The sequence below is a fragment of the Dromaius novaehollandiae genome, chromosome 1 (genome assembly GCF_036370855.1).
Source record: "Dromaius novaehollandiae isolate bDroNov1 chromosome 1, bDroNov1.hap1, whole genome shotgun sequence".
Lineage (NCBI taxonomy): Eukaryota > Metazoa > Chordata > Aves > Casuariiformes > Dromaiidae > Dromaius > Dromaius novaehollandiae.
The window spans coordinates 90,581,120-90,607,496 of record NC_088098.1 but is presented as its reverse complement, the minus strand read 5'-3'; the positions used below and the strand labels follow the sequence as shown (position 1 = coordinate 90,607,496).

General features: G+C 39.4%; 2 protein-coding genes across 3 annotated transcripts in view; both read left to right on the top strand.

Annotated features, from left to right (window-relative positions):
• SLC22A15 (solute carrier family 22 member 15) overlaps positions 1 to 19,677 on the top strand; it is a 43,903-nt gene extending 24,226 nt beyond the window's left edge. For both annotated transcript variants that reach the window (XM_026110563.2, XM_026110562.2), the window contains exons 7-12: positions 429 to 569; positions 1,424 to 1,509; positions 3,602 to 3,722; positions 4,393 to 4,465; positions 7,954 to 8,142; positions 11,226 to 19,677. In XM_026110563.2, coding sequence (XP_025966348.1) covers positions 429 to 569; positions 1,424 to 1,509; positions 3,602 to 3,722; positions 4,393 to 4,465; positions 7,954 to 8,142; positions 11,226 to 11,312 — 697 coding nt within the window. In that variant the 3' untranslated portion in view covers positions 11,313 to 19,677. The remainder of the gene's footprint in view (positions 1 to 428; positions 570 to 1,423; positions 1,510 to 3,601; positions 3,723 to 4,392; positions 4,466 to 7,953; positions 8,143 to 11,225) is intronic.
• The window catches only part of MAB21L3 (mab-21 like 3), a 38,538-nt gene continuing 23,645 nt past the window's right edge, over positions 11,485 to 26,377 (top strand). Inside the window, exon 1 of the mRNA XM_064519981.1 lies at positions 11,485 to 11,562. The gene's annotated coding sequence lies outside the window, so the exon portion shown is untranslated. The remainder of the gene's footprint in view (positions 11,563 to 26,377) is intronic.

Below are 26,377 nucleotides of genomic sequence, written 5' to 3'. Positions count from 1 at the left end.
AATATGTTTGAAAAAGGGATCACGCATAGTTGGACAAGAATGGGCAAAAGTGAAGCCTGATAAAACAAAGGACAAAGGAGCAATTTTTCAAGTCAAATCATGTACTCATGATCATATTATAACTTCATTTTGGTTTATGTATCTACATCTTAAGTATAATCTTAGGTTTAACTGAGTAAGGAAGTTGGCTCTATGTTAAGACAAATGATTTCTTCCCATGGAAAGCATTGCACACTTGTATAGAAACTTTTTTAGACCTATCTCCTAAAATACTAAATGTAGTTTATACTGCATTGTGCCAGACCAGTGCCTTGATTTAACAGGCAAAGCTGCTGCTTTGGTTTTACTTCTCTCTCTCAATCTCTCTCTCTCTCTCTCTCTCTCTTTTTCTTTTTTTTTTTTTTTTTTCTTTTTTTTTTCTTTTACAGGTTTGTGTGCAGCTTGGTTTACTATGGTCTTACCCTTAATGCAGGTGACTTAGGTGGAAGTATTTATGCCAATTTAGCCCTTTCCGGGTTGATAGAAATCCCAGCATACCCAATCTGTATTTACTTGATTAACCAAAAATGGTAAGTATGTAATTTCATTAACCCCTTCAGAGTGGGTTTTGTTTTGTTCTCATTTTTCCCTCAAGATAAGTTTCCTGCATATTGCATCTCCTAGCTTATTTCCATCGTTTGGGGCTTCCTGCTTCAATGTAGCTAGTTCATTATGTCCTCCTGGGGAAATGCATTTTTATGTGAAAGTGCCAATTATAGATCTTTATATCAATAAGTTTCTTATTCTAAATAGTTCCTTTATCATTCACTAATCATCTAGTTGGGCTCAAAGATGAGGCTGATTCTCCTAGATCAGTCATGCTTAGTGGTGCTGACTCCGTGCTAACACAAGATGGCATTCTTCCCACCTCTGTCTTGTAACACTCTCACTGTTAAGTCAAAGCTATTGCAACTAAACCCAACTGAAACTGCTGTGTGGTGTCCTGTAATAGCTGCTCTGTACTCTAGTAGGTGAGCAGAACTGTTGATTTAGATCTTTAGCCTTTTCCTGAGTCATGGAACTCTTGTGTCTCATTTTAATGCAATTCACTTCCCAGTCTCTTCTCTGCTTGTCCCCTGACCAGTTTAGCACACAGGCACACACAGTGGAAAGCAAATCAAAATTCTAGGAATTGTCAGCCACTGCATGAAGCTTTCGTAGTGCTGATTTTATTAAGAGAGGAGTAGAAGTTTGTTTAAAAATTATGGAAGAAAGGAAGTGTTTTGGGGAGATGGAATTTGGCACCTTCCAACTGCAAATAACAAGACTACATAAGTTTAGAGCAGTCATTGCTCTGCAATCTGCAGATGTAATGTAGAATAGACTCTTGAGTCTATTCCACAGAATAACTTTTAAGTATGTGTTATCCTTTCTTGCTCATCAGGTTTGGTCGAAAGCGAACTTTGAGTGCATTTCTATTCCTGGGAGGACTGGCTTGTCTTATTGTCATGTTTCTTCCTGAAAAGAAAGGTAAATGTTTCCTTTTTTTTTCTGGAGTACTTGGTAAGAAGTTGTAAACATATCCTACAGTCTAAGAGTTTGTTGGCTGGCTTATGACACACGAGTGTCTCCATTTTGAAGCCAGAGAAGCTAAGTCATAGAAAGAATAAGCAGCCTTCCTAAGACCTTAAAGAAAGCTGTTGAAAAGGTTTGGATTTGAGCTTTTGTCTCTGAATTCTATTCTATTGTTTGATCAAATCAGTCACTCCTTTCCAATGTTTCCGGCTTAATCCCTAAGAATGATGTTGCTTAGGATATCTCTCTTTAGCCAAACAAACAGTGTCAACAGCACCCATGCAATTGTGCGTATGTCTCTAGGTGAAAGCCCGATGTCAAAAGATCTTAAGAAGTGAATCTTTGGGCAGGTTTCCCTGTTTTCCTCACTGCTCTGCAAGGTTCAAGAAGTACGTGGTTATGTTCTTAGTAATGTGGCTACATCACTTAGTTCAGAGAGCGTTTTGGAAATTTTCTGAACCAAAGGGTCTTTAAGAAATATAAAATTAAATGTGTCTTTTTTCCAAAGACACACTAATGTTCATTTCTTGGTTTTAGATGTTTAAAATTATAGAAACACAAATAGGTACAGTGAACACTTTTTTCTTTTGAAACCAAAGCACATAAATTAATCTCAGCTTGTAATATTTGTACATGTGTAACACCCGTTGTAAGGAGCAAAAATGCTTCAAACATCTTTTGAAACCAGCATGATTCAAAAAGATTGAACGTTTATTTGGGTAATGAGAATATGCATAAGTTACTTTAGATGGTAAATGAATATAATAAGTAAAACTTTTTTTCATGAGTACAACTCAAATTTCCTAATGTATTCCAGGTGCTAGAGCCCAGACCCTCAGAGATTTTCCTGTTAGGCCTAGTGCCACTCATTGAGTAGTTTTTGCATCTCAGTTCAAGCTCCCTTTGCAACACATAACAAGAAAGGGATCTTCAGAGGATCAAACTGCCTGACCCTGCGAAACCAGCTGTGTGCAGAACTGCCAAAGTCAGCCTAGAGCAAAGTGCCTTAAGAAACAAAGCAGCTAGCAGGCCAGAAGCAAGCACCTGTCTGTCTACGAAGCATGATTTATTTGAAGCAGTAACAGATTATTCTGTAATCCTCCTTGGTAGGCAGCAAGCCTGTGTTCTGATTTATTTAGTATAAGCTAATGAACATTGTCCATCCTGACAAAACTCTGAGTGGGATGGGATATTTGGTATGATTCTGTATGGCATCCTCCTATCCTTTGTTTTTCTTCCTAAGTAATCATATTAGAAAGCATGTTATCACAGTACGAAGGTGACACTGAATAGGGCTTTGGTCACTAAGAAACTTGGTTGCTTTCAAAAAATATAACCATTAGTCTTGTCTTCAGTTTGCCAACAGAACTAGTTTAGTGTTTTTCTAGTTTCTCAAAATCCTGAGTTTCAGTTTCTCAGCTTTTGGTAATCTTATAGAATGTTTTTTGTATCTTACATTTCTAAAAATTGCTATTATAGTAGAGTCTTAATGCAGGATTTTAACATGTAAAAATTAAATGTCACTGATCGTCACACTGAGAAGAAGGAAAGCAAAAGTCAGTTTCTCCTTTCTGTCTTGTACGCTAGTTCAGTACTGTAATCTTCAGGACTGTTCAGTTATTTAATCCAGCCTTTTTCTGTTGGATTATATTTAATGGAATGCAAACAATTTTAGGCTAGTGACAAGTCTGCCATGAGTTTGAAATATTCTTTTTCAGTTACATTTCACTTTTATGGAGAATTTTCCTCTTTGTACAATATGATTGCATGGATAAAGAAAATGCATCCCTGGACACAGAATATAAATTCTGTTGGGCTACTTCTGTTGGGTGACTTCTGTCATTGCTGTCTCACTGCTGTGAGTTCTGAGAGTTCTCCTGAAGATGCAGATCATCTCTGACAAATACTGTTTTCAATAGAAAAATGCTTGGCTGTCATAGCAAGCTCTTCAGTAGATTCGTTTTCACTCCATACTGTTGTGTGATTGAAATGATTACTAAGACACATTTCTGTATGCTCTTTACAAGGGTCACATTTTCTCTATCAGACACAGGAGTGTTCGCAGTGGTGAACAGTCGCTCCCTGTCTTTGCTGGGGAAACTGACAATCAGTGCTGCATTTAACATTGTTTACATCTACACATCGGAACTTTATCCCACAGTGATCAGGTAATGCAAGTGAAGATCTTTGTGTTTCTTTTTTAATGAGTGACATCCCTGACTTTCTCAGTGCTTTATAAGCTAGACAATCCTATTCAACATTTATGCTCATTTAACCAGCAACACTGAAGATGACCAGTCAATAAGCTTTGTAAAAGTAACTTGATGCTTCATAGGCATATGTGAGCAAGGGAGTAAGGTTTCATTTGGTACAGGCAAAACCGCCCCATGCTTGCAGTGACAGAGTAGGCAAAAGCATCTATTATGCTGGTGCAATTTTTCCTAGGTATTTTTCCCCAGATATGACCACTGATGACCAGCCACCAGTGAAGGTGTACTATAGTGTTTTTCATGGGTGAGCAAATCTGCTGATTAATATGATTTGGATAAGGGAATTCATTCTTGGTTTCAGAAAAGGATGAGATGCTTTGATTGGAATCATGTTTTTTGTCTCTTTCAGTGTGTACATATGTTAGAATTCTGAATGTCCATGGGACTTTTGCTTCTCTTTAAGCACTGAGTATAGGTATTATTCCTGTCTTGGAATACTTTCAGTTGCATTTCACTTCTTTTCTTTGCCAGTTAATGGGATCAGTCATGACTGATATTTTTCTTGTTGATAGAACTTTTTTTTTAAAAAAATAATACCATTGATAAATGGTTATCATTTTCTTTTTAGGAATGTTGGAATGGGTGCCTGCTCCATGTTTTCCCGTGTTGGTGGAATAATTGCTCCTTTCGTCCCTTCATTGGTTTGTCTGAACTTACTACTTTATGTATATTTTTGTTCTGTGGCTCTCATGTATCAGAGACCTGCAGAAGAGGGGAATATTTGGATAAATTGTGTATTTAATCTAAGATCTATGACTTGACAGTACTGTGGTAGGCCAAAGACATTGAGATGTAATCTGTGTAATTTGACAAAATTGCCATCATTTACTTCAGAAGATGCTTTAGCCCTAGAAGAATTTTGGCACTTAGCCTTTGTACTTCAACAGTATTGTCATTTCAAGATACTAAGATGGTGATTCCAATTTTAAACCCTAAGTGAGCAACAGCAAAAGAAAAAACTTAAACAGTTAAAAGACTTGCTGCATCAGATGATAAAGCACAAAGGTTCAGTAACTGATGTTTCTGAGAAGAAAGGATCAGCTTCTACTAGCTTTACTGTTGCTACACTTCATTGACTACCTGTGGTTTATAGTTATCAGCAAAGCATTATATCTTTGAATGAATGAAGATACTGCTTTGGAGACATGAGTTCCATGCAGGGCTTCAGAGCACAAACTTCACGGTAGCCTTTCAAGGCAAAGAACCAAATCTGGGGATGAAGCAAAACCATAAAATTATTTCCCCTCTATGTTTATAGGCGTGTGTGTATGCAGGTAAAATAAAGGCCCAGTTTCAAACTGCTTATGCAAACCAAGTGAGACTTCCTTTAATGTGACAGAGATATTATCTGGAATAACTTTCTTCTGTGTCATCTTCCATTTTATTACTGCAGGCAGAGGTCTAGCAAGAGAGCAGGCAAGCACATTGGGCCTTTTGATTTGTAGAATGAAAGGTGAGGTAGGTGAGAGCACTTAGATCTCTTTGGGAGACTTAATAGGCTGCTTTTATGCAGCAGTCTGGAGTGCATTACCTTGTATCTAGTGGAGATTTGGCACTGTAGGAGATCTGAATCAGTAACCTTGGAGCATCATGTCTGAGGGGGTTCCATGAAAATGAGATAAATCTGGTTTAAAAAAAATGGATATTTATTTGAGGAAAAAAATAGATATTTCTGTGTTTTGGAATTTCTTCAACTATTTTAATGTATTTTCAGTTAATTTTGTCTGGGGGCCTTATGAAAAGAGTGAGAATGGAAAAAGTTAATTGATAGTATAAGAGATGAAATGTTGCTTTTCTATTTGATCACAGCCCATTATTATTTTCTTGAGTCAGAATTGCTTTTTATTATACAAAATGAGGTTTGGGGTTTTTTGTGTGTTTTTTTTTTTTTTTTTTTTTTTTAACAAAGAGACAGTAAAATGCTTGGATTTTTGAAATGAGCCTGCTTTACTGTTTGTCTGAAAGTAAACGTGCAAGTTTTGGACCTATACTGTAGATGGTTTTCTATTTTTGCACACACCTTTTCCCAACTGTAGTTTTGCTTGTAACAAGACATGTGAAAACAAGGACAGGCATCAAAGGAGGAGTATAAAAGCTCTCTGGGATGATAGGAAGGCCAAAGCTCAGTTGAAGCTGAAACTAGCAAGGAGTATAAATGTTAAGAAATAGGGATTCCAAGTATGCTGGTAGCCAAAGAAAACACAGAGAAAATGTTGAGCCTGTTGTTGAATGGGGCAGGCAACCTATTGATGGATGAGATGGCATTAGCTGACTGGCAAAAGCAACACTTCTGCTTCAGTCTTCACAGGCAGAGCCTGACCCCAAACCTCCATGCATACCATCACAGTTCAGGAAGGAGAGGGCCAGCCAACAGTGGAGGATCAATAGGTTAAGGACTGCTTAGAGAAGCTGAAAGTATTCTAGTCCATGGAACTGGATAGGATTCCCCAACAGGTGGTGAAAGAGCTGGCTATGATTGTGAGGCTACTGTCCATCATAAGTGTTGTTGAGGAAGGTCTCTGATAATGGCGGGGCGGAAGCAAATGCTTTAGACATCTTTAAGAAAGGTAAGAATGCAGATCGAGGGAGTTACAGTCTGGTCAGCTCAAACTCTGTCCCTGGAAAGATCTTGGGAGATGACCTCTTGGAGTTCATTTCCAAGCAATGTGAAGGCCAAGAAGGTAAATCCATGCTGGCTGTTCCTGATTACCAAGCTCAGTCCATGCTCAACCAGCTTGATAGCCAGCCATTTCGTCACAGAAAGCAACATGGATAAAGATAAAGCAGAGAGCAGGGAAGCCTTTTGTAAGGCTTTAGATGCTGTGTTGCACAGCATTCTTGTTTGGAAGCTGAAGAAGTGTGGGCTGGGTGAAAGGAATAGTAAATGGGTATGAACACTGTGCATCACAGGCTTAAAAGGGTAGTTACAAAGTCTCTGTGTTTGGTTGGTGGCCGGTAACAAGGGGATGATGAGACAGAATGCATGCTTTGCGTATTTGCCGATGATACAAAATAGGGGAGAGTGATTGACACACTGAATAGTAGAGCTTGAATAGTGAGGGACCTTCTGTGCCAACAGAAACACCTTGAAGGTGAACAAGGAGAAGTACAAACTTCTGCTTGTGGTGCAGAATAATCCCATAGTCAGTACAGGCTGGGAGCCAACTGTCTGAGTAGCAGCCATGCTGTAATGAACCTGGGGGGCCATGATGGATGACAAGTCAAATGTGAGCCAGCAATGTCCTCTCACTGCAGATAGGCAAACTTCAACTGCAGATAGGCAAACTTCACACTGAGCTACATCAGGAGGTACGTGGCCCACAGATGAAGTTCCCTCCCAGTTGTACCGGGATGTGGAAAGACTGGGGAGGGTCTAGTAGAGGGCAGCCAAGATGGTTGTGAACCTAGAGCACAGGACTTAAGAGGAGAGCTTGAGCAAGCTGCACTCATTTGGTCTGAGACAAACTCTTTTCAGCAGCAGAAAATGGTTCTACAAGGATTAATGGCCACAAGTTTGTGGCTTGGGGGTTACAGATTGGAAATTTGGAAAATCTCTCCCCCACCTTACCCCCCGAGGAAGCTTAGTGCAGCCTTGGAACAGTTTGCTTGGAGAGGGGCATCTCCATCCTTGGAGTTTTTCAGTATTTGCCTAAACAAGCTATAGTTGACCTGGTCTAGTGTTGTCTGTAGGCCTGCTCTGAGCAGGAGGTTGGCCTAGATGACCTCCAGAGATCCCTTCCAACCAGCATGGCTATGATTCTGTATTCTCTCTCCTTTCTGTACAGGCAAAGTGATTTTTTTTTTTTTTAAAGTAAGTTTTGTCAGCAAGAATTGAGTGTGTAAATTTATCAGGCATTTCTTTTAAAATCCATCTCAAAATCTGTGTGGCTCTAAAAGTATCAATAAGATCAAATTGATAGATTGGTAAGAAACAGTAAGATAAGTAGTAAGTTGTTTTATAAAGATAAACACAAAGGTTTCAAGAATGTAATGATTTATTACATTCCTGAATTTTTTTTTTTTCATTGCAGTTGCCTGACAGAATAGTTACAAAGGTTAGGTGCTTGAATATGCACTATGAACTGTAAGGAACCAACCTCTATTTAACTATCTCTGTTCTTGTTTCCAGAAATCTGTACAGTGGTCTCTGCCATACATCGTGTTTGGAGTGACTGGTCTTTTGTCTGGGCTTTTAAGTTTATTGCTGCCAGAGACTTTAAACAGCCCTTTGTTAGAAACAATTTCAGACCTGCAGGTATGCTCGTACTGGAGACTGGGTGATGAAGCCATGTCATTGCAAGCACTGGATGGCTCACAGGTATATTCATTTTCTTCCTTGTACTTCTCCAATGTGTTTATTTCAGCTGTCAGCTTGTATATGCCACTAACTCGACTAGATTAGGACAGTGATTCTTGGCCTGTGGATGATAGGCCCCAAGGAGATGCAGAAGATAGTTCAGTAATCTTACCATCAGATCTGAAATGTTATCTGGAAATGCAGGCTGAAACATAGCTGGGTCAATTCATCCCTTCAAGGCCAAAAGCTTACAATCTTTTTTTCTTTGGAATAAAGGACACTGATATCTGTGCATCTTTCATCTCAAAACTGGATTGCTGCAGCATGCTTCATGCAAAGCTGACCACTGAAGTTTCTGAAAAGTCTTAAATGTTAAAAAAGACAGAAGCCTGTTTATGAAGGACTGTTGTTAGAGGCAGCATGCTGTATTTCTACTCTGATCTACACTGGCTGTTCTGCAGTAGCAGTTTTTAGGTCTATCCTGGAGAGTCTTTAAATGGGTTAGAGCTAGATTAACCTCTGAGATCTGTTCCACTACTGATTCTGGGAAATAAGATTAGTTGAAAATGCTGTACCTATAAAACCCCCAGGCATAAGCATAAAGAAATATGGAAAGAGGATGTTTTTCAGTAAGATCTGCTTGAGCGTTGGGTTCTCACATGACTTTATACATCATGTTGTCAAACTCCTGGACGCCTTGAGGTGTGTACATTCTTCCAGTTCTGTGGATTTTTTTTCATTATTGTTTTGTGAATGGAGTGGAAATAGAAAAAAGTAGCTATGAAGTTGGAAGTGGATGTTTGAATTTAGGCAAGGGATTAATGTTAAATCCTGGTTCCCAAATTCTAAGTATCAAAGGATTGATAAAGATTGAATAAGCGATCAGAACACTTGAAGGGCAAGTCTTACCAAATCGAGTATTGCCTGTCTCATTAGATTGAGATGAGGCAGGATCCCTGTAATACCTTTCACTTTTGTTTCTGGTGAAGCAGTCTGAGATTCACAGGTAGTCATAGATTTATTTTCACAGAAATCAGAGGCAGAGTAAAACTTATTTCCAGAATCTGAACAGTTGCTTCCTTTCAAAGGCTTCAACATGTTGCCTTGTTTACCAAATTTAGCTGTAATAATTCTTAGCAGGACAGCACAATTTAGTGATAAAAGCTCCTGTTAAGAAAGCTGGAAAGAGGCAGCCCTGTAACCATTAATTTTGTCCTTTATCTACTTTATGTGCACATTTTATAAGCACTTTTAACCATACTGGATAATGTGCTATGGCACCACATTCTTGCTGGCTACAGAAATCCATCATGTACACTTGCATCAAGTTTACACCAGCTGTTATTTCCATGATTACATCATTATTACAACTTAACCTTACTAATCAGAAACAATTCTAGCAAACAGCGCAGATGTTTTAACTGAGAGGAGGGAAAAGCACACTTTATTTTCCTTTCTAATCAAATAAGGTCAGTACAGGCCTTTGGGGTAACCAGTATTGTCTGCCTATCAGTATTCACACAACTCTGTTCACTTATGTCAAGGAGTCTTCTCAGGTTCAAATCTTCCCTCCTTGAATTTCTGCAGGCTTTTTAAAAATCCTAACCTCAACAAGATCCACAAAAGAAACAAAAAATTGAGAATGCTCTTCAGGAACATTTTCCCCCAGATGGATTCAAATGATTGAATCCAAACGAAACAAAAACAGCCAGTTTTGGGCCAGGAGTAATACTGTAACTTCAGTGAAGTTACATCTGGAGTGTGTGTGACGCATTAGGGATTTATTTTAAAGCTACCAACAAAGAAAGGATTCAGAAAATGGAAAGCTGTTAAACATTAACCCTATTTGACAAGGCCGTGGAGATGTCTTGTGGAGCTGCTGTAAGTAAGTTGTAGAATTTATTTGGCATACCCTGAATTCCCCCTGTGGAATCCATTGTCCTTTTGTACCACCTTCAAGATAACATGCATTCTGGTTGCCCAGAATGGGGGTTTTGTCCCTGTTTACATACATGAATGTAATGTTCAAATTGGACAGGATCCAGTGATAGCCTTACTCTCCTTGAATAATTTTAGAAATCCAGAAAAAAGCATAACATGAATCCCTTTTTTATCTTCTGATGGTTCTTAGTGCTCAAACTGTTTGAAATTCCTTTGCAGTTAACACACATTGCTGTAGCAAAACTCCTCTGAAGACAAATCTAAAGCTACAGATTTCGCTTGCATAGTTCCGTCACTCAGGAATATGATTTTTTTTTTCCTTTTCCTCTCACTCCTCCTGTATAACTAGGCAGGCAGAAGTTTTAAGGTAGATGCAAGTGTACTGGAAAAAAATCCTAAAGCTAGATGCAGTTTAGATTAGCAAGATAATCTTAACTTGGATAAATAGTATTAGTCAATGGAAAAATACTACACTGGCCAAAAGAAATCATTTAGCTGCAGGAGCTGGCTTTTGGATATTTTTATATATATATATATATATATATATGGTATAAATTATGTTGTCAAAAGGACTCTGGCTGGGGTAGAATATGCCTGTAATAGGAAGTTTGCTGTCTGAACATATGAACTGGTAATGTTTGTTTTTTCCTTTCTATAACACCTTTAGCTAGTATTGCAGGGGTATCTTTTAAAATGAAACTTGCATAGGAAAATGTCTGTGCTACACATGGAGAACTTAGGATGGAAAAGCTTTTAATCAAGTAATCTGTGTGTTCAGAGCATCAACTTCTGGTAGGTCACCAGGGAATAGGGACCTCAGACTTAAATAGGAAAAGTCAGAAAGCTGAGTAAACTACCACTTCAGAACCATCCTAGCCAGTTTCTCTCCTGCGTGTATTCTCCCTAGTGTAATGATGAGGGGAGCAGAGAGAGTCCATCCAGTAGAAGCCAATCTCTTTTCAAGAGATTTTGAAGAACCAGGGAGACACAAAATTTTGAGATTCACATAAAAGTCTTTTTTACAAAGCTTTATTAGAGCAATGTGACCTATCTTTTTTATTTTGTTTTTTCTTCCGGCAGAGGTATAATGCTTTGTGTTTGCATACTGTTTTGAGATTCATTTGGAAGCTTCACTTAACCAATGACTTCATTTTTCTTTCTAGTCTGGAGACAAAGATAGTTCTGCAGGCAGTGGAAGTGAAGATGAGGAGTTTTATGATGCTGATGAAGAAACCCACATGATCAAGTAAAGAAAAGAAGAAATACTGATCTACTTTATGCCTTTTCTTACTTGTCCAGTTGATCCAGCTGTAAGACAAGAAAGTACTGGGAACCACCTGTCAGGGGACATAATTGGACAAGTGCCTATGTCTTTCCTGCACTAGGAAAAGGCTTTTAATACTGTTCAGGTTCATTATACCACTGATGGTCTTCATGTGTGACAGCCGTTCAAATTCTTATGGTACAGAATGACAATACACAGACTACGTTTGAAGCCAGGTGAGATGGTAAGGGAGGGATAGTGTATTTCTGAAACCTAGGAAATTATCCACCATTTGGACACGTCATCAATGCGCACACTTGTATTTTCTTTTCAAGGTGGTTTATTTTGAGTCAGCATAAATAGGTAAACTTGAAAACATTCACTTTTTTTTTTTCTGTAGAATTGAAATTGGTCACAATGTGCTGTGCGCTACTCCAGTGGGAGCTAATTCCTGAAACTGTATGTTAAAATGGCTTCAGCATGTTGGGTAGGGGAGGGGCAAACTGTGAGCATATGGTATCTCCTTTTGCACTCGGACAGAGTGTCTAGAGTTACAGGGTGCAGCTGGTTAGTCATGAGCTGTGTGCAAACTTAGTAATGCTGAAAGGAGGGGCTACTGGAAAGAACAGCCATAAAATCTGCAGACGTACGGGACATTTCTCTGACTTCTCTTTCCTTCCTTTCATCCACCAAGCGTTTCTTTTTCGGCTGTCTTATGTGCAAGTTTGTCATGTGTTCCCACATCTCAGAATTGCTGTTGCATAGTTTTGCTTACTTTAACCTTGCCCTTGCTTTGCCGTGAATGTTGAAGCCCAGCGACTTCTTTGTCTTTGCAGTGTAATAAAACTCTTAGAGGAAATCGTTTCATAAGCGGAACACAAGTGAGGTATTTATCACATCCTATGTAATGAGGTTTGTGTTAGAATATATACCTCATATTTCTGTGGACCAGCTGTGTCTATTTCTGGAGGAAACTTGACTCTGAAGTGGTATGAAGAACTATAGGTTGCTGCTACATTTTGGGGGTTATTGCCAGGATGCTGCTACTATTTATTTTAAATTATTGTGTCTAGATAGAGTTCTTAGAAAACTATTTGAGCCAGCATTTTTTTAGTTACTTGAGCTTGCTAAGGAAGAGAACTTCATTCTCCCGTTCACACTGAACTTCTTATAAATGCTTCATTAGAGGGATGTCAGATCTTGAAATATATAACATGAGCATATGAAATGTTGCCAGCTACAAAGATGAAGCCTTTTTACAAGGATTAAGTTTTCTTGATTACAGTCATCATCATCCTTTCACCTGTGATATTTATTAAGTTTGGTTTCCATAAAATGCGTGTAGTTTTTATACTTGGAGTTCCCAGTAAAGTGGTACAAAGTGTCTGCAAGTACATTGTCAGAGTTGCTAGCCATTTTTGTGCATATTAGCTTAAAATTGGATTTAATTAAAAAATAAAAACGAAGAAGCTACGTCTATTGAATTTATTCCAGTTATATACGGAAGCTTATTTACTCTGAAAGGAAATAAGAGTAAACAGCATCTGAAGTTTACAGCAAGCTGCTTGAACTTTGTTCACTTGGAACCTGTAACATTGAGCAAAGTGCAACTACTCTGGTTAGTGCAGAGAGCAGCCCAGGGACTTTACATTCTAGCATGCAGTACTCCTGCTTGACTGAACTCGATCCAGGCATTCGTTGTCAGCAGAGTAGGGAACTTCAGTCCTTGTGGACAACGTATCAGTTCAGTGATGATGACTTCCATTAAATAACCATTATAGGAGTCATTAGAAGAATTCCAGCCTGCAGTCTTCACTTTTTTTTTCCAGTTGTGTAGCTCTTGTGGAGGTGGCAGGACACTTTTAAACCCTGCTGGATATTCTTTCTGCCTTATCTTGGCCCTCTTGTGTGTTTAAAAAAAAAAAAAAAAAAAAATTACCACAACTAAGGTACCTGGAAATACTTGGAAAGCTTGATTCTATATGAAAGATTTTTTTCTGGTTTTTTTTAGTTAGGCTGTTTTAGGGGGGTTTAGTTTTGCATTCACACTTCAAATTATGGACAGCCAGAAAAATAACTCTTAATTTTCTTTATTTTGTTGTGATTGTTTCTAAGTATATCAAACATGCTTGCTTAGAAGCAAACAGTGGTAAGCCTAGAAGTACTAGCATGCTGCCCTGACCTCAAGTTTCTTATGGGATTACTGCCTCTGTCCCACTTCGGACAGTAGATAGAGTGAGCTTTCCTAGCTCCACAGTTATGTTGTCATTTGTGATACTGGCAGCCCTGGTAATGCCAAGGCATACTTCAGTGTAGTTTTCATTACAACAATAGGATATTGTGACAGATCAGGAGGTCAGATCATTTTGCAGGACCTGAGTTGGATTTTGTGACAGTCCTCAATTTATAGAGAAACTCACGTCTCCACTCCTGCATTTTTGTATTATAAATTATATATGTAAAATAGCAAAAGCAGGTGTGAAGAAAACATCCACAATTTTTTTTTCCATAAAAGTTACTTCACTTTTTTTAACCTTTATTTAAATCTTTCCCATGTTTTCACCTATGGAAGTTTAGAGGGCAGCTGCTGCTTTTTTGTGTCAACCATAGGGGCTCTTTATTGTTACTTTTCCTGGCCAGTTAGTTCAGCTATTTTATAGGAGAGAAACTCTCCTGGCAGAGCTCAGCAATGTAGCATTAGGATTCTTAAAATTACTTGCCCTCCCACTTACTTGTGCTCTGAAGTGCAAATCCCTTATTTGTATTTAGTTTCTTTTCAGAAGTTTGTTAAAACTGGCCTCCTATAGAATCACTTTTTTCCTTACCCAGCAAGTATAAGGCTTTATAACATGAGGTACTTGTACCATATGTAACACTCACTGAGGAGATATGTTCCAAAGTGTTCTGTAGCACATGTGATCAGTGTATTCTGCATCTAGGTGGAGCATTATTGTTAAGCAGAAGTTCTTCAGTTGGACAGTGCCCTACTGTTGTGAGTCTCACAGCCATGCTACTTGAAAGCCTGAGTCAGAAGGTCAGAGAACTCCTGTCTTTCAAGTTATATGTAAGCAGTCTTAGTAAGTCTAAGTTTTGGACAGTAAATCTGCACTGAGGAGCTGCTGGAGAGCTGAGGCTGGTGCTGCACTAGATGTATCACTGTCTATGGCATACTGTAGTACTAAGACTCTGAGGGATCAGTATCCTTGCTATAGTTGAGTGAAGCATGACAGTGGTATCCCATGCTTGTTGCTAGGGTAGCTTTGTATACTAAGCAACCTATGCTGTTCACTGGTCCTAGTGTTGTGCAGGCACTAGGTTACCTCCAAAGTGGTAACTCCTTCCGTGGATTTCTTTGCTTTTGCAGTAGTCAGCCCTTTTCAGCTGACTCACTTGGTGAGATTGTGCTAGAGATGAAACTTCTGCACAGTCCTGATTAGTCAGCTCTTACCATGGTCTCTGGTGAGACATGTTTGGGATTCTGTTACCAGGAGAGCCCACAAGTGGTATATGAATACAGGTAGGAGTGATGGGTAGTGACAAGTCATGTGAGATAGCATGGAGGAGAATTAGCCAAAGGCAGTGAAAAGAATAGTGGATTCAAAGAAGTGCTTTAGAGCAAGGGTAAGGGAAAACAGTGGATACTAGCTCATAGGGAGAAATGCCCTTCATGCTGTTTGTGTTGTCTTGAAACTTCTCCTTTCAGAGCTAGCATTGGTTCCAGGATGTCCTGTTAGAGGCACAGGTTTCCTCATTCCCTTTTTAATGCCAAGTTTGTTAGCACTGCTGCTTTAATGATGAAACTTTATCAACTTTTTCTTTTGATCAAGATAAAATAGATGTGGCACTTTTCAGTTCTCTTCTGGACTCGGCTTTTTTACTAAATGGCTTATGATTAAAATCATTAAAATTTCTAAGCCCTCTGATGGAGAATGCTGTGTAACTAGGCATCACTTAATTTACCAGCTTCACTTCAGGAAAAGGTAGGAAGATTGTTTGATACACTTGTGAAGTGATACTTTAGCCTTCTAAAGGATTTTGCGACCTGGCTGTTTTTTTGGAAGGTTGAAGAGTGGAACAGGGAAGTGATTTGGCATGTTTATTTTTTAAGCCTCTTCCCTTGAAAACAAACAAAGATAGTGATCTGCTTTTAGGGACTGGGAAAGTGCTGTACTTCAGTGATTCTGTGAGTGATCCTTCACATACCACAAACTGAGAAGCTCTGTGTGAAAGCAGAGCTGCAGGTGAATCGGTGTTTAGAGCAGGGTGCTGAATGAAGAACACATCAGCCTCTCTCCAGAGACACCTAGTTAACATGGAACAGATTGTAGCTAGTTGCCACCTTTGTTATGGTACAGCCTGTAAAGGTTACAGCCCCATGTTGATCTGCTTGCAGTGCACGATCTGTGACAAGGTTACAGGCCACATGGCTTCACTGAGATTGGCCATCTATCCCTGGCAGAACCACGGGGAATGCAACTGAGCACTTTCCAGTATATTTCATCTAAGGGTGTCAAAGCAGTTTGCAAGAGAACATTGTTTCCTTAAGTGTGCTAGGAAGGAAGAGGGTGGAAGTGAGGAACAGAGATGCTTACTTGTCCTAGAGCATGTTAATGAAAAGGCCTGGGCTAAAGCTCTTGTTCCTGAGGTTTTCTGCATAATCTTATAATGTAGGTTTGGTCAGTATTTTATAATTTATTTCAGCTGAAGGATGATGTGCTATCTATAGCTTTTTCCCATCCTTGTTTGAACTTCTTTAATCATGCTTTTTGACACAGCTGAAGCTAGGCATTCATGCATGCAAGTTGCCAGTCTGGCAATAAAAGTGTCAGAAAACCCCATGAGTATCACTGTCTTTTGGTGGAAGTTAGCCTGGCCTGGCACCTGCTTACACCTGTGCCAGAAATGTCTATCTTCAGCTGTTCTCCAAACAAGAGATTGGGAGGTATAGCTGTATTTTGAGTTTCATTGTGTCTTAGTGCAGGATGTATTTAGTGGAGGAAAGATTCCTACATAAGGAAATCTCTGTAGGAGATCTAATTGTAGAAACTAGAGAGTAAAGAAATTTATATGAGGTTATTCCATACTTAATATTTTAATGCCTTGTCCAGTCTACTGCAGCCTTCAAATTATCCAGGTAAAAAAGTTCTTTAAGTCTAACAGAGCTGTATAAAAATACCATCTTAACAGTCTCAATTTACCAAATTTATTTAAACTTATATCATCTTATTTTTGGTACTGAAGGTTTCTTCTGTCATCCTGAAAAAATTCGTATTGCCTAATGGGAAGCAGATTTTTCTGCTCCAATTTATTTGAAGTGCCTGTATCATAAAAGGCCTTTTAAATGTTTTTAAGCAGCTTGACATGGGACTTTGTATAAAGTAATATCATAGGATTGGATGATGTAAGTGCCAAAGAGTTTCTGCTGGAATACAGTGGTCCAAAACTAGTTCTAGCTGTGTTCACTTGGAATTTTTCCATGTGACCTGCTAAAACTGGTATTTACAAGCATCTTTGTGGAGCTTTAGGGGACAAAGAGAGTGTTATCTTTGTTTGTTTGTCTTTCAGCACCCTGTGCACTTTAGTAGCTCTTGTTTCTGAAACATTTCTCATTTTTTGGTAAGACAGTAATGAAAAAAAGAAATTAATTGATGGATTTCAGACAAAGTATAGGATTTGCAGAACATGCAGATTTTGCACTGTGTGGCCGTGTAGAGAAATCTGCAGAGCCTGTTTGCTTGCATTGCACATGTTAAAGCTCACTTTCGAAGGCTGATAAAACTGCACATTGGAATCTGTTAGTTCATTCACCAGCCTTAAAGAGAAGGGACTGCTGATAAGGGATTGCATGGAACTTCATAGAATCCAGCAGATTCTTATAAAAGGCATAGTGAGTTTGAAGTGTTGCTAAATGATGAAATATCGTATTGCTACTAAAAAAAATTCAGAGCAAGTCAGCGCTACCATGGCTGCTTGTTTGCCAGTGGACAGTCAAGTATAAAACGTTGTGTGGTGGGAGTTGGCTGCCTTCAGAAAAATTCTTTAAAAAATATAATCTTCATTCCCAAATATATAGCACAGTGAAGTGGGACCATGAAGTGTCACAGTCCTCCCATAAAAGCAGAACCAAGTGGGACCATGAGGTGTCACTGTCCTCCCATAAAGGCAAGCTTAAAGAATGCAGCAGCTTGAACCAACCAGTTGTCCAGGAATCCTCATTTACAACAGGTTTGTAGATGTCTCTAGCATGCATGTTACTACTTCCCAGAAAAACCTCTGAGCTGCTCATAGTGTGCCTGCTTTGTCAGGAGGCAGGCAAAAAGTATGGCAGCATGGAAAACTTTGATTCCAATATCAAAACTGTTAGGTTTCTTCAAAGAGTGCAGATGGCTCTCCTTGTCCAGTGAGAAAAAAGTATCCATCTCATCTTTTGAATCCATAAGACTTTGTTCAAATAAAATGATTTAAAGGGCTGGAAATTTGACTGGGAGACAGGCATTTCACGTTTTAGTTTGTAGGAAAAAAAAATGGGTTTTGCAAACACTGATTAAAAGAGTAAAAAACTGTTGGTGATTCTTAATAAAGCGATTTATTATGGTCATTGTGATTTCAAGTGTGCCTCCAAATGATTGATTTTTTTTAAGCCTCGTCGCTTTCCAAATTCTAAATCAATTTTTCTTCTTTCTGTTCTTGTTAAGATTTGTGTAGAAGTCATGTAGTCATTGCAAATACATTTTTTTCATTTTTATTGCACTACCTTTCTTTCCGGAATCTAATACTACTTTGATATTTTTTCCTTTAAATCTACCTCTTTATGTTGTTTTTTTAAAGTATCTATTTTGTATTTAATAGATTTTAGGAAACCATGTAATTTTTTTTTTTTTGTATTTATGTTGGAATCCATGACTTCAATGAAAAGATGACTTGTGGCTTTTAAAGGTTTTCTTAGAGGCCTTTTAAATTTAGTTAAAAGGCTTACGCTTACGAAGATGAGTTCTCCTGTGTGTATCCTTGTTTGCCTTTAGAAGGGCCAGAAACTAACGTCAGTTGAGGTAGTGACTGTACAGGGCTGGCAATTTTTGTGAACAGAACTTGGTACTGTATTCCCTTTGTGTTACTGTTGTAACAGGACAAGTAAATGAAACTCATAAGGCTATAATCAGATACTAATAGCCAAGTTCTGCATTTGGTCACATGTTTGTATCCCCACTGATTTCAAAAGACAGAATTTAGGTCTCCAGTTGACCAGAGGAGCAGCCAAAGTGAGGTAGACTTTATTCTCTCTGTTCAACCCTTTATCATCATGAGAGCAAATCTTTGTATAGTCTCTACATCTTACAGACTTGGATAGTTACATCTTCTCATGCCAGAGTTCAATTTGAACCAACAATCAAAAGTCCTTGTTAGCTAAGAGTTGAGCAATGGGAAAGAGAAAGTCAAGGGAGTTGACTTTTATTTGCAGCAGTGCATCCAGTTGTATATAGATGGGGTATATGTGGGTGTATGTTTTTCAATATTTAATTTGGGTTACTTGAATACTGAGTGTTATGAGCCTTCCACATTAAAACAAGGACTGACAAATTTCCGAAGTGAGTTTTCCTCTTTTTTTTTCCCCCCTTTTTTCCTTTTTTTTTTTTTTCTTTTTTAACCATCTTGGTGTGCTGTTGCTAGGTCACAGTTGTAATGCTGAAAAGTCTGTGTTTTTGGAATCTTAGTCTGAGAAGTCACTATTAAAGACAGCACAAGCTTTTTCTCAGTAGTTCTTTTATAGTGGTAGTATTCATACACTCTGTGAACTGCCGTTTGGTCCATCACTTATTTTAAAATATGTTCTTTGCCATCGATGAGGGGCCATAGTAACAAATGTAGAAATATTCAGAATAATTACTTGCCTATTCTGTTTTTTAATGTACTTCATAAGTATACTATTTTACCCATAGCTGCTGTACTTCACTAGTGGTATACGAGGTAAATATCAAAATCTTTAAATTTAAAGTGTGAAATGAGTTTACAAAAATAATTCCAATAATATTTTACATATTTTTCAGGTGTTGGTGGTAAGCCCAGGTGAATGTCCAAGTTAATTTAGTCAAAAATTAATGTTGTTGGTCTTTACGTTTTGGGAAGTACTCATAATTTCTGAATTTTTTGAATATTTGAAAGACATTTTTCTTTTAAGACTTTTGTAGATACTAACCTATGTTGGTAAGCCAACTTTTAGGTGATTTGTAACAGCTCTGATACTGCCTCTGCCTCATACCGTTCATATAATGTCTTTGTAACTTATTTTGTGCCTTTTCTTCCCCTGACACAAAATTCCTCAATAAAAACAAGCTCTTCTGGAACACTGCAAACCTATTTTATTGTACTGATTTTACTTAACTGACCCTTTTCTTTTGTTTTGTTTTCTGGAGGGAGTGAAGCTAACTCAGAGTAGAATAGATATTTATAACAGGCTCTGCAGAAGAAAATTGACAAGGTGGAAAGCAGGTCATTTCGGAATGGCGGTACTACAAAGCGCCTGGGAAACTGGGACTGTCAGTACTAATCAATATATTCCACCATATCTATCACAAATCATTTCTAACAAAAAACGGAGCCAGTGGAATGTGAGAATCAATTTACTACCAGATTCAGTTGTGTTGATTGACACTGAAAGACTGGAAACACTTTGGGGGGTTTAACCTATCAAAATGTCTGTGTTGTTACTATTAATATGTGTACTAGGGGAATAGCCACAAGCACTAGTTGGCACTTAAGACATCTTCTCTAAGGTGCTATGCAAATGCAGAGAAATATAGGCCCTGTTCTCAAGGGTTCTGTCTAAACATACTGGCAGGAAATGGCAGAATTTGAACATTTGTTTTCATTAACTGGAAATGGGGTGATAAATAGCTTGACTGCATTTCCTGTCCCCTGTCCAGTGACAAAATATTGTCTGAATTTGAATAAATATGGCTGTAGGAAATGGGAAGCAGTGCTCTATTTTAAGTGCTGGGTAACAGGGCTTTCATACCTTTGCATATTCATAAAGAAAAAGTAATTGAAAGATTCTCCTTAAGTATCTAGTCATTTGGGCAGACACTACAGCACTTCAGAGATCAGTATTTTAAAGCGTATGTTAAAGATGGGTAGTCTAAATGATGGGTACCACTATGAGGCCTTATGTTATGTTGCATTTTCTTTTTCCTCAAAATGGAGGTAAGAACAATAGTCCAGCCAGACTCCTGAAGCCTGTTCTCACTTCCTGGGTGCAGACTGCTGCAGAAGTCATCTTTGCTCTTGTATCACTTAGTGCAAAGGAAAAATGTAACCATCTTAAGTGTTTCTTCTGAATCTTCTGTCATATATGCATTTTAGAAGCCTCTGCAACTTTAAATGAGGGATTTTGAAATCTTTTGGAATCCGGTCATTTTCATCAGCAGCCTAGTGAAGGATTAGAAGCAATACACGAAGTATACATCAGCATCCAAAATCACTATCCCTTTGTTACAAGACAACCCTGAGAAGCTCAGAAAGAATGTTTGAAGTAGGTAGATTTGGATAACTTCTATCTTAGATAGAATTTGCTTAGCATGAGTAGCTAAATTTGCTGAAGCCTTAGGCCACGCTCCTAGTTCGGTAAGAAAGGGCCTCAGAGCTGGTGCGGGCTGGAAAGATAAGGGAGTTACAAGCAGTCTGCATTCCTGTGCCCCACTCTCCGAAAGGGAGGATGCCAAGGCTGAGAAATAAGGCCTGTTTGGGCGCCAGGACCTTGGGAAGCAAAGCTTCCTCTCACTGTTGAAACAGTGCTGATTAAGGGGTCTGGATTATGTCTTCTTCCTCAGGGCCTTGGGAGATAACACCTACTGACCCAGCTGGGGCAGTGTTAATTGATCAGGACCTTGAGGAGCAGGGGTGGGATCCAGGGAATGAAGAAATCACTAACCAATCAGTGTAAAAGGGAAAGTCGCAAATCTGGCAATTTGTGTGTATAAATGCTACTTGAAAAGTTGGGGGGGTGTGCTCGATTTGTGGGAAACCACCGAGCACCCAGGCTTGCGCAACTCTGAAATAAATAAACAAATGTCTCTCCTGAGTGTGTAATTATTGGCTTATTGCACACCGGGCAATGAATCCGTTTTTCGGACAACACCTTGATTTAAAGTCACCAAACGCCCATCTTTTGTTCTCGTTATATACAATTTTTGTGAGTTATCCTTATCTCCAGGACTTGGAATACTTAGTATTTTACTTCTGTTTTCATCATAGAACTAGGAATTGAAAGCCCTGTTTTTCAGAGGTAGGTGTCTAGTTATGGGATCAGCACACTTCTGCCATTAGCTATTCAAATTTCCCATTCCCCTCCTGTCTAATGTGTTTCAATTGCATGCTGCAGAGAACTGTTGGCCTGAAAGAGTTTGTCGGTTGACACCTATTTTAGGGCAGGGAGTGCATCTGTGACCAGCCACTGGGATTGTTAACATTTGTACCAGCCCTTGGATATGGCAGATCATGCTGTGATTTACACTGACACACCTTTCTTTTGAAACTAGGTTAAGCTGGTTAGGGCTGCCATTAAATGCAGCTTTGCTTGCCTATGCTTTGTACAGAAACTGGCCATGTCTTGCTCTAACTGGATCCTGTGACTACTGAGCCATTGTATTGTAGAGTTTGTTGGCCCAAGATAAGGGAAAATGGGGTGAAAGACCAAGAACAGGGGAGGGAGGTGCAAATTACATGGGAAGAACGGCATTTCATGTGGCAGTGTTTTGTTCTTTCAGTCTGTTATAACTTTGTCCTGTCAGTAGTTTTTCACAGAGGCAAGGGGAAGACACGTCCAGAAGTCACCAAATAAGAGATATGGAACTAATGTTAAATGCCATCCATTCAAAGCAGGAACACTTTGAAAACTAGGCTTGTCCCTTGGCAATAAGAGCCAGTCCTGGTGGAAGTTGTGATAGCAGCAGTAAGCATTGCCTACCAGCTACCAAGCAGCCATCAGGCAGAATAACTCTGTTCTTCCAAGCTGGACCAGGTGCATATTACTGAAGCGGAATATACTTTACTTCTGAGTAATAGATAATACATGAGCAGTGAACTTTTGAAGGAGACTCAGCTCTGCCTTTTCCAGCATTGTCATCTTGCATCTCACTGGGTACACAGAGACAGGACAAACTCTTGTGGCCAAATTGTTTCTGATTTGGTAAAGCAGTCTCTAATCCTGATCTACTACCTACTGAAGAGCATCTTCAATGAACAATCCTCCCTGCGGCAGGGGGACCTCAATTTCTTGTTGACCATGTGCCCAACTTGGTAACAGCAAATAATATCAAACCTGAAAAGGTGATTTGCAGATGGCTTATTCTTGCCATTTCTTTTCCCAATAAAGATGACAAAGCTGCTACTGATTAGGTTTGCCCCATATTTGGGGGACGAGGGGGTGTGGAAATGCATGAGAAAGACTGTAGCATTCCTTTTGATCTCCTTTTCCCCTCTAATGCTTTTGCTACTGAGATGTAGCTATGATCTGACAATCCTGCAATCTGTTCTGCAGCTATAAGTGGGCAGTTTTGTTCTTTCCTCTCTGCTTTGTAGCTTTGCCAAGCCACTGTGTTGGTTATACTTTGGGGAATGTCATCAGGGCTAATTGAAGGGAAGGCTGACTGATCTATGCAGATGGGATTACTTGGGAATTTGCAAGTTTAGGAACCATTAAAAATCTAGTTCAACTTTATTTTGGTATAGTTTTGTCTTGAGCCGTGGACCAGATCCCAGAGGGTGGAGTGGAGCATTCGTTCTTGAGGGATAGCTCCCAGATGCTGCATCTTGTAGCACAAGCAGAGAAACTAAAGATCCCCAGAAAATTAACTCTGAATGCTTTGATCCTTGTATGACACATGGAGAGAGTGAGCTTTTGGGATGGTGTAGCTCTCTTCTCAGAAACAATATACACAAGCGTGGGAGAAAACATTGGTTGCACAGTGGCCTTTTCTTAGGGATATTAGTTTGTCTGAACTGAGGGTCCTAAGATTTTGAATTACAGCTGTGGGCATTTAGTATTTTTTTCTATCAGCCTTAGGTTTGTTAGAGAAATGGAGTAGAAGTTCTCTGAACCCTTTCAAATGATATCTCTGATGTCCATGATAGCTGGGACTGGACTGAATGACTCTGTGCTCCTATAAGTGCATTTCCCCTTTCCTTCTGACCCAAACTCAGCATAGCAGGGAGAAGCATCCCTGTCCTCTGTTATCAAAAGACTTTCAGGTATATTCACCTTGTTTTCCCTTCTTTCCCATGTCTTCCCTCCTGTCTCTTCAAAAATACCAATAAGCAAACAGAAGACTTGCTCCTGTCCCTAGTCTCGCCACATAACACAGGTCATCTTCTGTACAGTTCCAGTGCTCTTTGATCATTAGTGCTTTTACTCCAGCATTGTTTCCCCTCCCCTGTTCCACTATTTCTTTTCAGTGCTCTGAATCTGTGCTTAACTAGTTTTAGCCCTAAATATCTACTCTATGTCCTACCATTGCCTGGAGCAGATGTAGCGCAAATGATTGACCCTTTCCCTTTGGCAATTTGCCTTTGACTGCACAAAGAAGCCAATCAAAAGGAAAGAAAGGGCTGGACAGCTGATTACAGGGATTAACAGGAAGCCGTATAGTTTTATGGTCTAAGGTAGAGGAGGAAGTGTTTTTTGAAGGATGCAATTACATTCCGCCTCCTTTCTCTTGCTCTCTGCTCTCGATGATAAGTTCTTAGAAGTTGCCTAACTAAATAAATAATGTATATATTTGCCAGGCACAGCTTGGGCTGGAGACTGTTAGCTCATTTTCCAATAATTGAAGCTGGAGTGTGCAGGAGCAATGCAGGTCATGATCTGATCTGTCTAGATATTATTTGAAAAGACTTAAGTGAAGCCTCTGCTGAGGTTTGCTGTCAGACAAGGCAGGTTCTCGCTACATTTTCTGTCTGTTGAATCTTCTGATCTGCTTTGTTGCATGTATGTCTTCTAATGAAGAATCTCTCTTTTCTCACTTCTGTGGATGCTCTCATTCTTGTCTATATTGTATTTTTACCTCATTGAAACTATTTCCCTCAGGCCTACCTGCAAGGCTCTTCACTATATAGTTCTTAGTGATTCTCTCCTCCCCTCCCTTTTTCCCGTCTGAAATGTGTGGTTGCTATGCACCTGGTTACAGGAGCCATTGCTAATGGTATGCTGACAAAACCTTTCTTTAACCTGTTTCCATCTTCAGCTTCTCCTGCCTGTCCTATCCTCGATGTCCAGTTAGCCTAAGCAGGGAAAAATTGTTCTGAATTCCCACCATCTGATGTTGCTCACTCCCCTCCACCCTTCAGACAAGTTTTGTGCCATACAGCTATCCAGCTGCCCTCTTGCACCTCCCTGCTGCCCCATACTTAAGAACCTCCATCCCTTCTCTTTAGCAGTTTCAGAGCCTTAAACCTGTGACCATTTAACACCTTTCATCTCCCCAGTAACACCCGCTTCCTGCCCCTTCAGGCTAAGCACCCGCAAACCCAGGTGAAGCTCTGAAGAGGCTTCACTGTTAATGATGCTGGAGATGATAACAACAAAAAAGAAGTTTTGAAAGCTATGCTTTTGGGTGCATGTGTACCTAGAGGAGTCATCTTGTGTACCCTCCTGCTTGGCTCACTTACTCTGCTGAGTATTAACTAGTGTACCATGCTCTGCTTACCATCTGCCATGCATCCCTTCTCTTGCTGTTACTCCTTTGGGGCAGGAGCCCCTGGCATCTCATGAAAAAGAAAAACCTGACCTCATCCTGCCCAAAGCAATTGCATGAGCAATGTTGTTTCTTTCTTTTCCCCCTTTGAGCTTAAATGTGGGGTTTTAAACATGCCCTACTACATAAGTGTTTAGAGATTTGCATCTACTTCAGCCTCTTGCTTGGTGCTAGCCAGGAAAAAGGGGAATCATCTGTAGTAATTCTTAAGTGTTGAACGCTGCTGAGATTTCACATGTTCCTTGTCAATCACTTAACATATCTCTCATATTTTTGTTAGGGTGTTTCATGTTCCTCAAAGCACAAGACAGTGTCTGAGTTGACATATGTTGGGCTTGACCATTAGTTGTATGTTTGATATCTATTAGCTGTGTGTGTGAGATGACACAAGCTAAGAAGTTTAGTCTGACAACTTTTACAGTAGATTGGCCCATACTGTTACGCAAGATTGTTCAAAATCACAGCTGCTTTAATCTGGTTTAAGCTCTTGCTGAATGAGGTGCAGCCCTCCTCACTTTTTGTTTAACTGACTCCCTCCAAATACATCTCCCACCACTCAAAAATAGCTCCCAAGGACGAGGCTATTTGGGGCATCTTATTCTGGAATTTTTCAGGTTTTGGAAGTGTTCTGGTATTTTCATTAAGAGAAAGCAAAAGATCTCATGGCCATCTAGCTGTCATTTGCATGCGAGATATGATAGCTGATTTCTAGTTCTCGCTCCAGTGAAAATTTGTGTATTTTTCATTAATCTTTTGCTGGATAAACACACAAACAGGGATGCTAAGTGAGTATGTGTTGGAGATGCTACTCTCATTTAGCATTGGTAACTTACTCAGTTTGCTTAACTCAAGCAGTCGGTTCTGACTCACGTAAATTTGGACACAACAGCAAAGTGTAAAAATAATAAAGTTTGTATTCTCTGTGCTCAAGAGGGCAGCCACAGAAAAAACACCAGCTCCTGCAAATGCTGTGGCCCAGTCTGATTCAGACCCTCATATGGGCAGACCATCATTACAAGTGTGCTTTTTGTTCTGGCTTTTGTAAATCTTGACTGTGGTCTTTCTATCCCAGAGTTGTTGTGCCTCTAGATTTAATGTGCTTTTCTTACCAATTAAAGTAATCCATTTACCAAGAGCCAAGGAAACTTATGCTGAGATCAAAAGCCAGCAAAGCTTTTTTTCTCCTTTGCTATGACTTCACAGTTTTCTCAGTTGCACTGTGCTCTGCCAAATATCATATTTTCTCCAGGTATAGGTCTCTCAAGCATGTCTTTAAATCAGTGGGAGCTTCTTGATGTTGCGTATT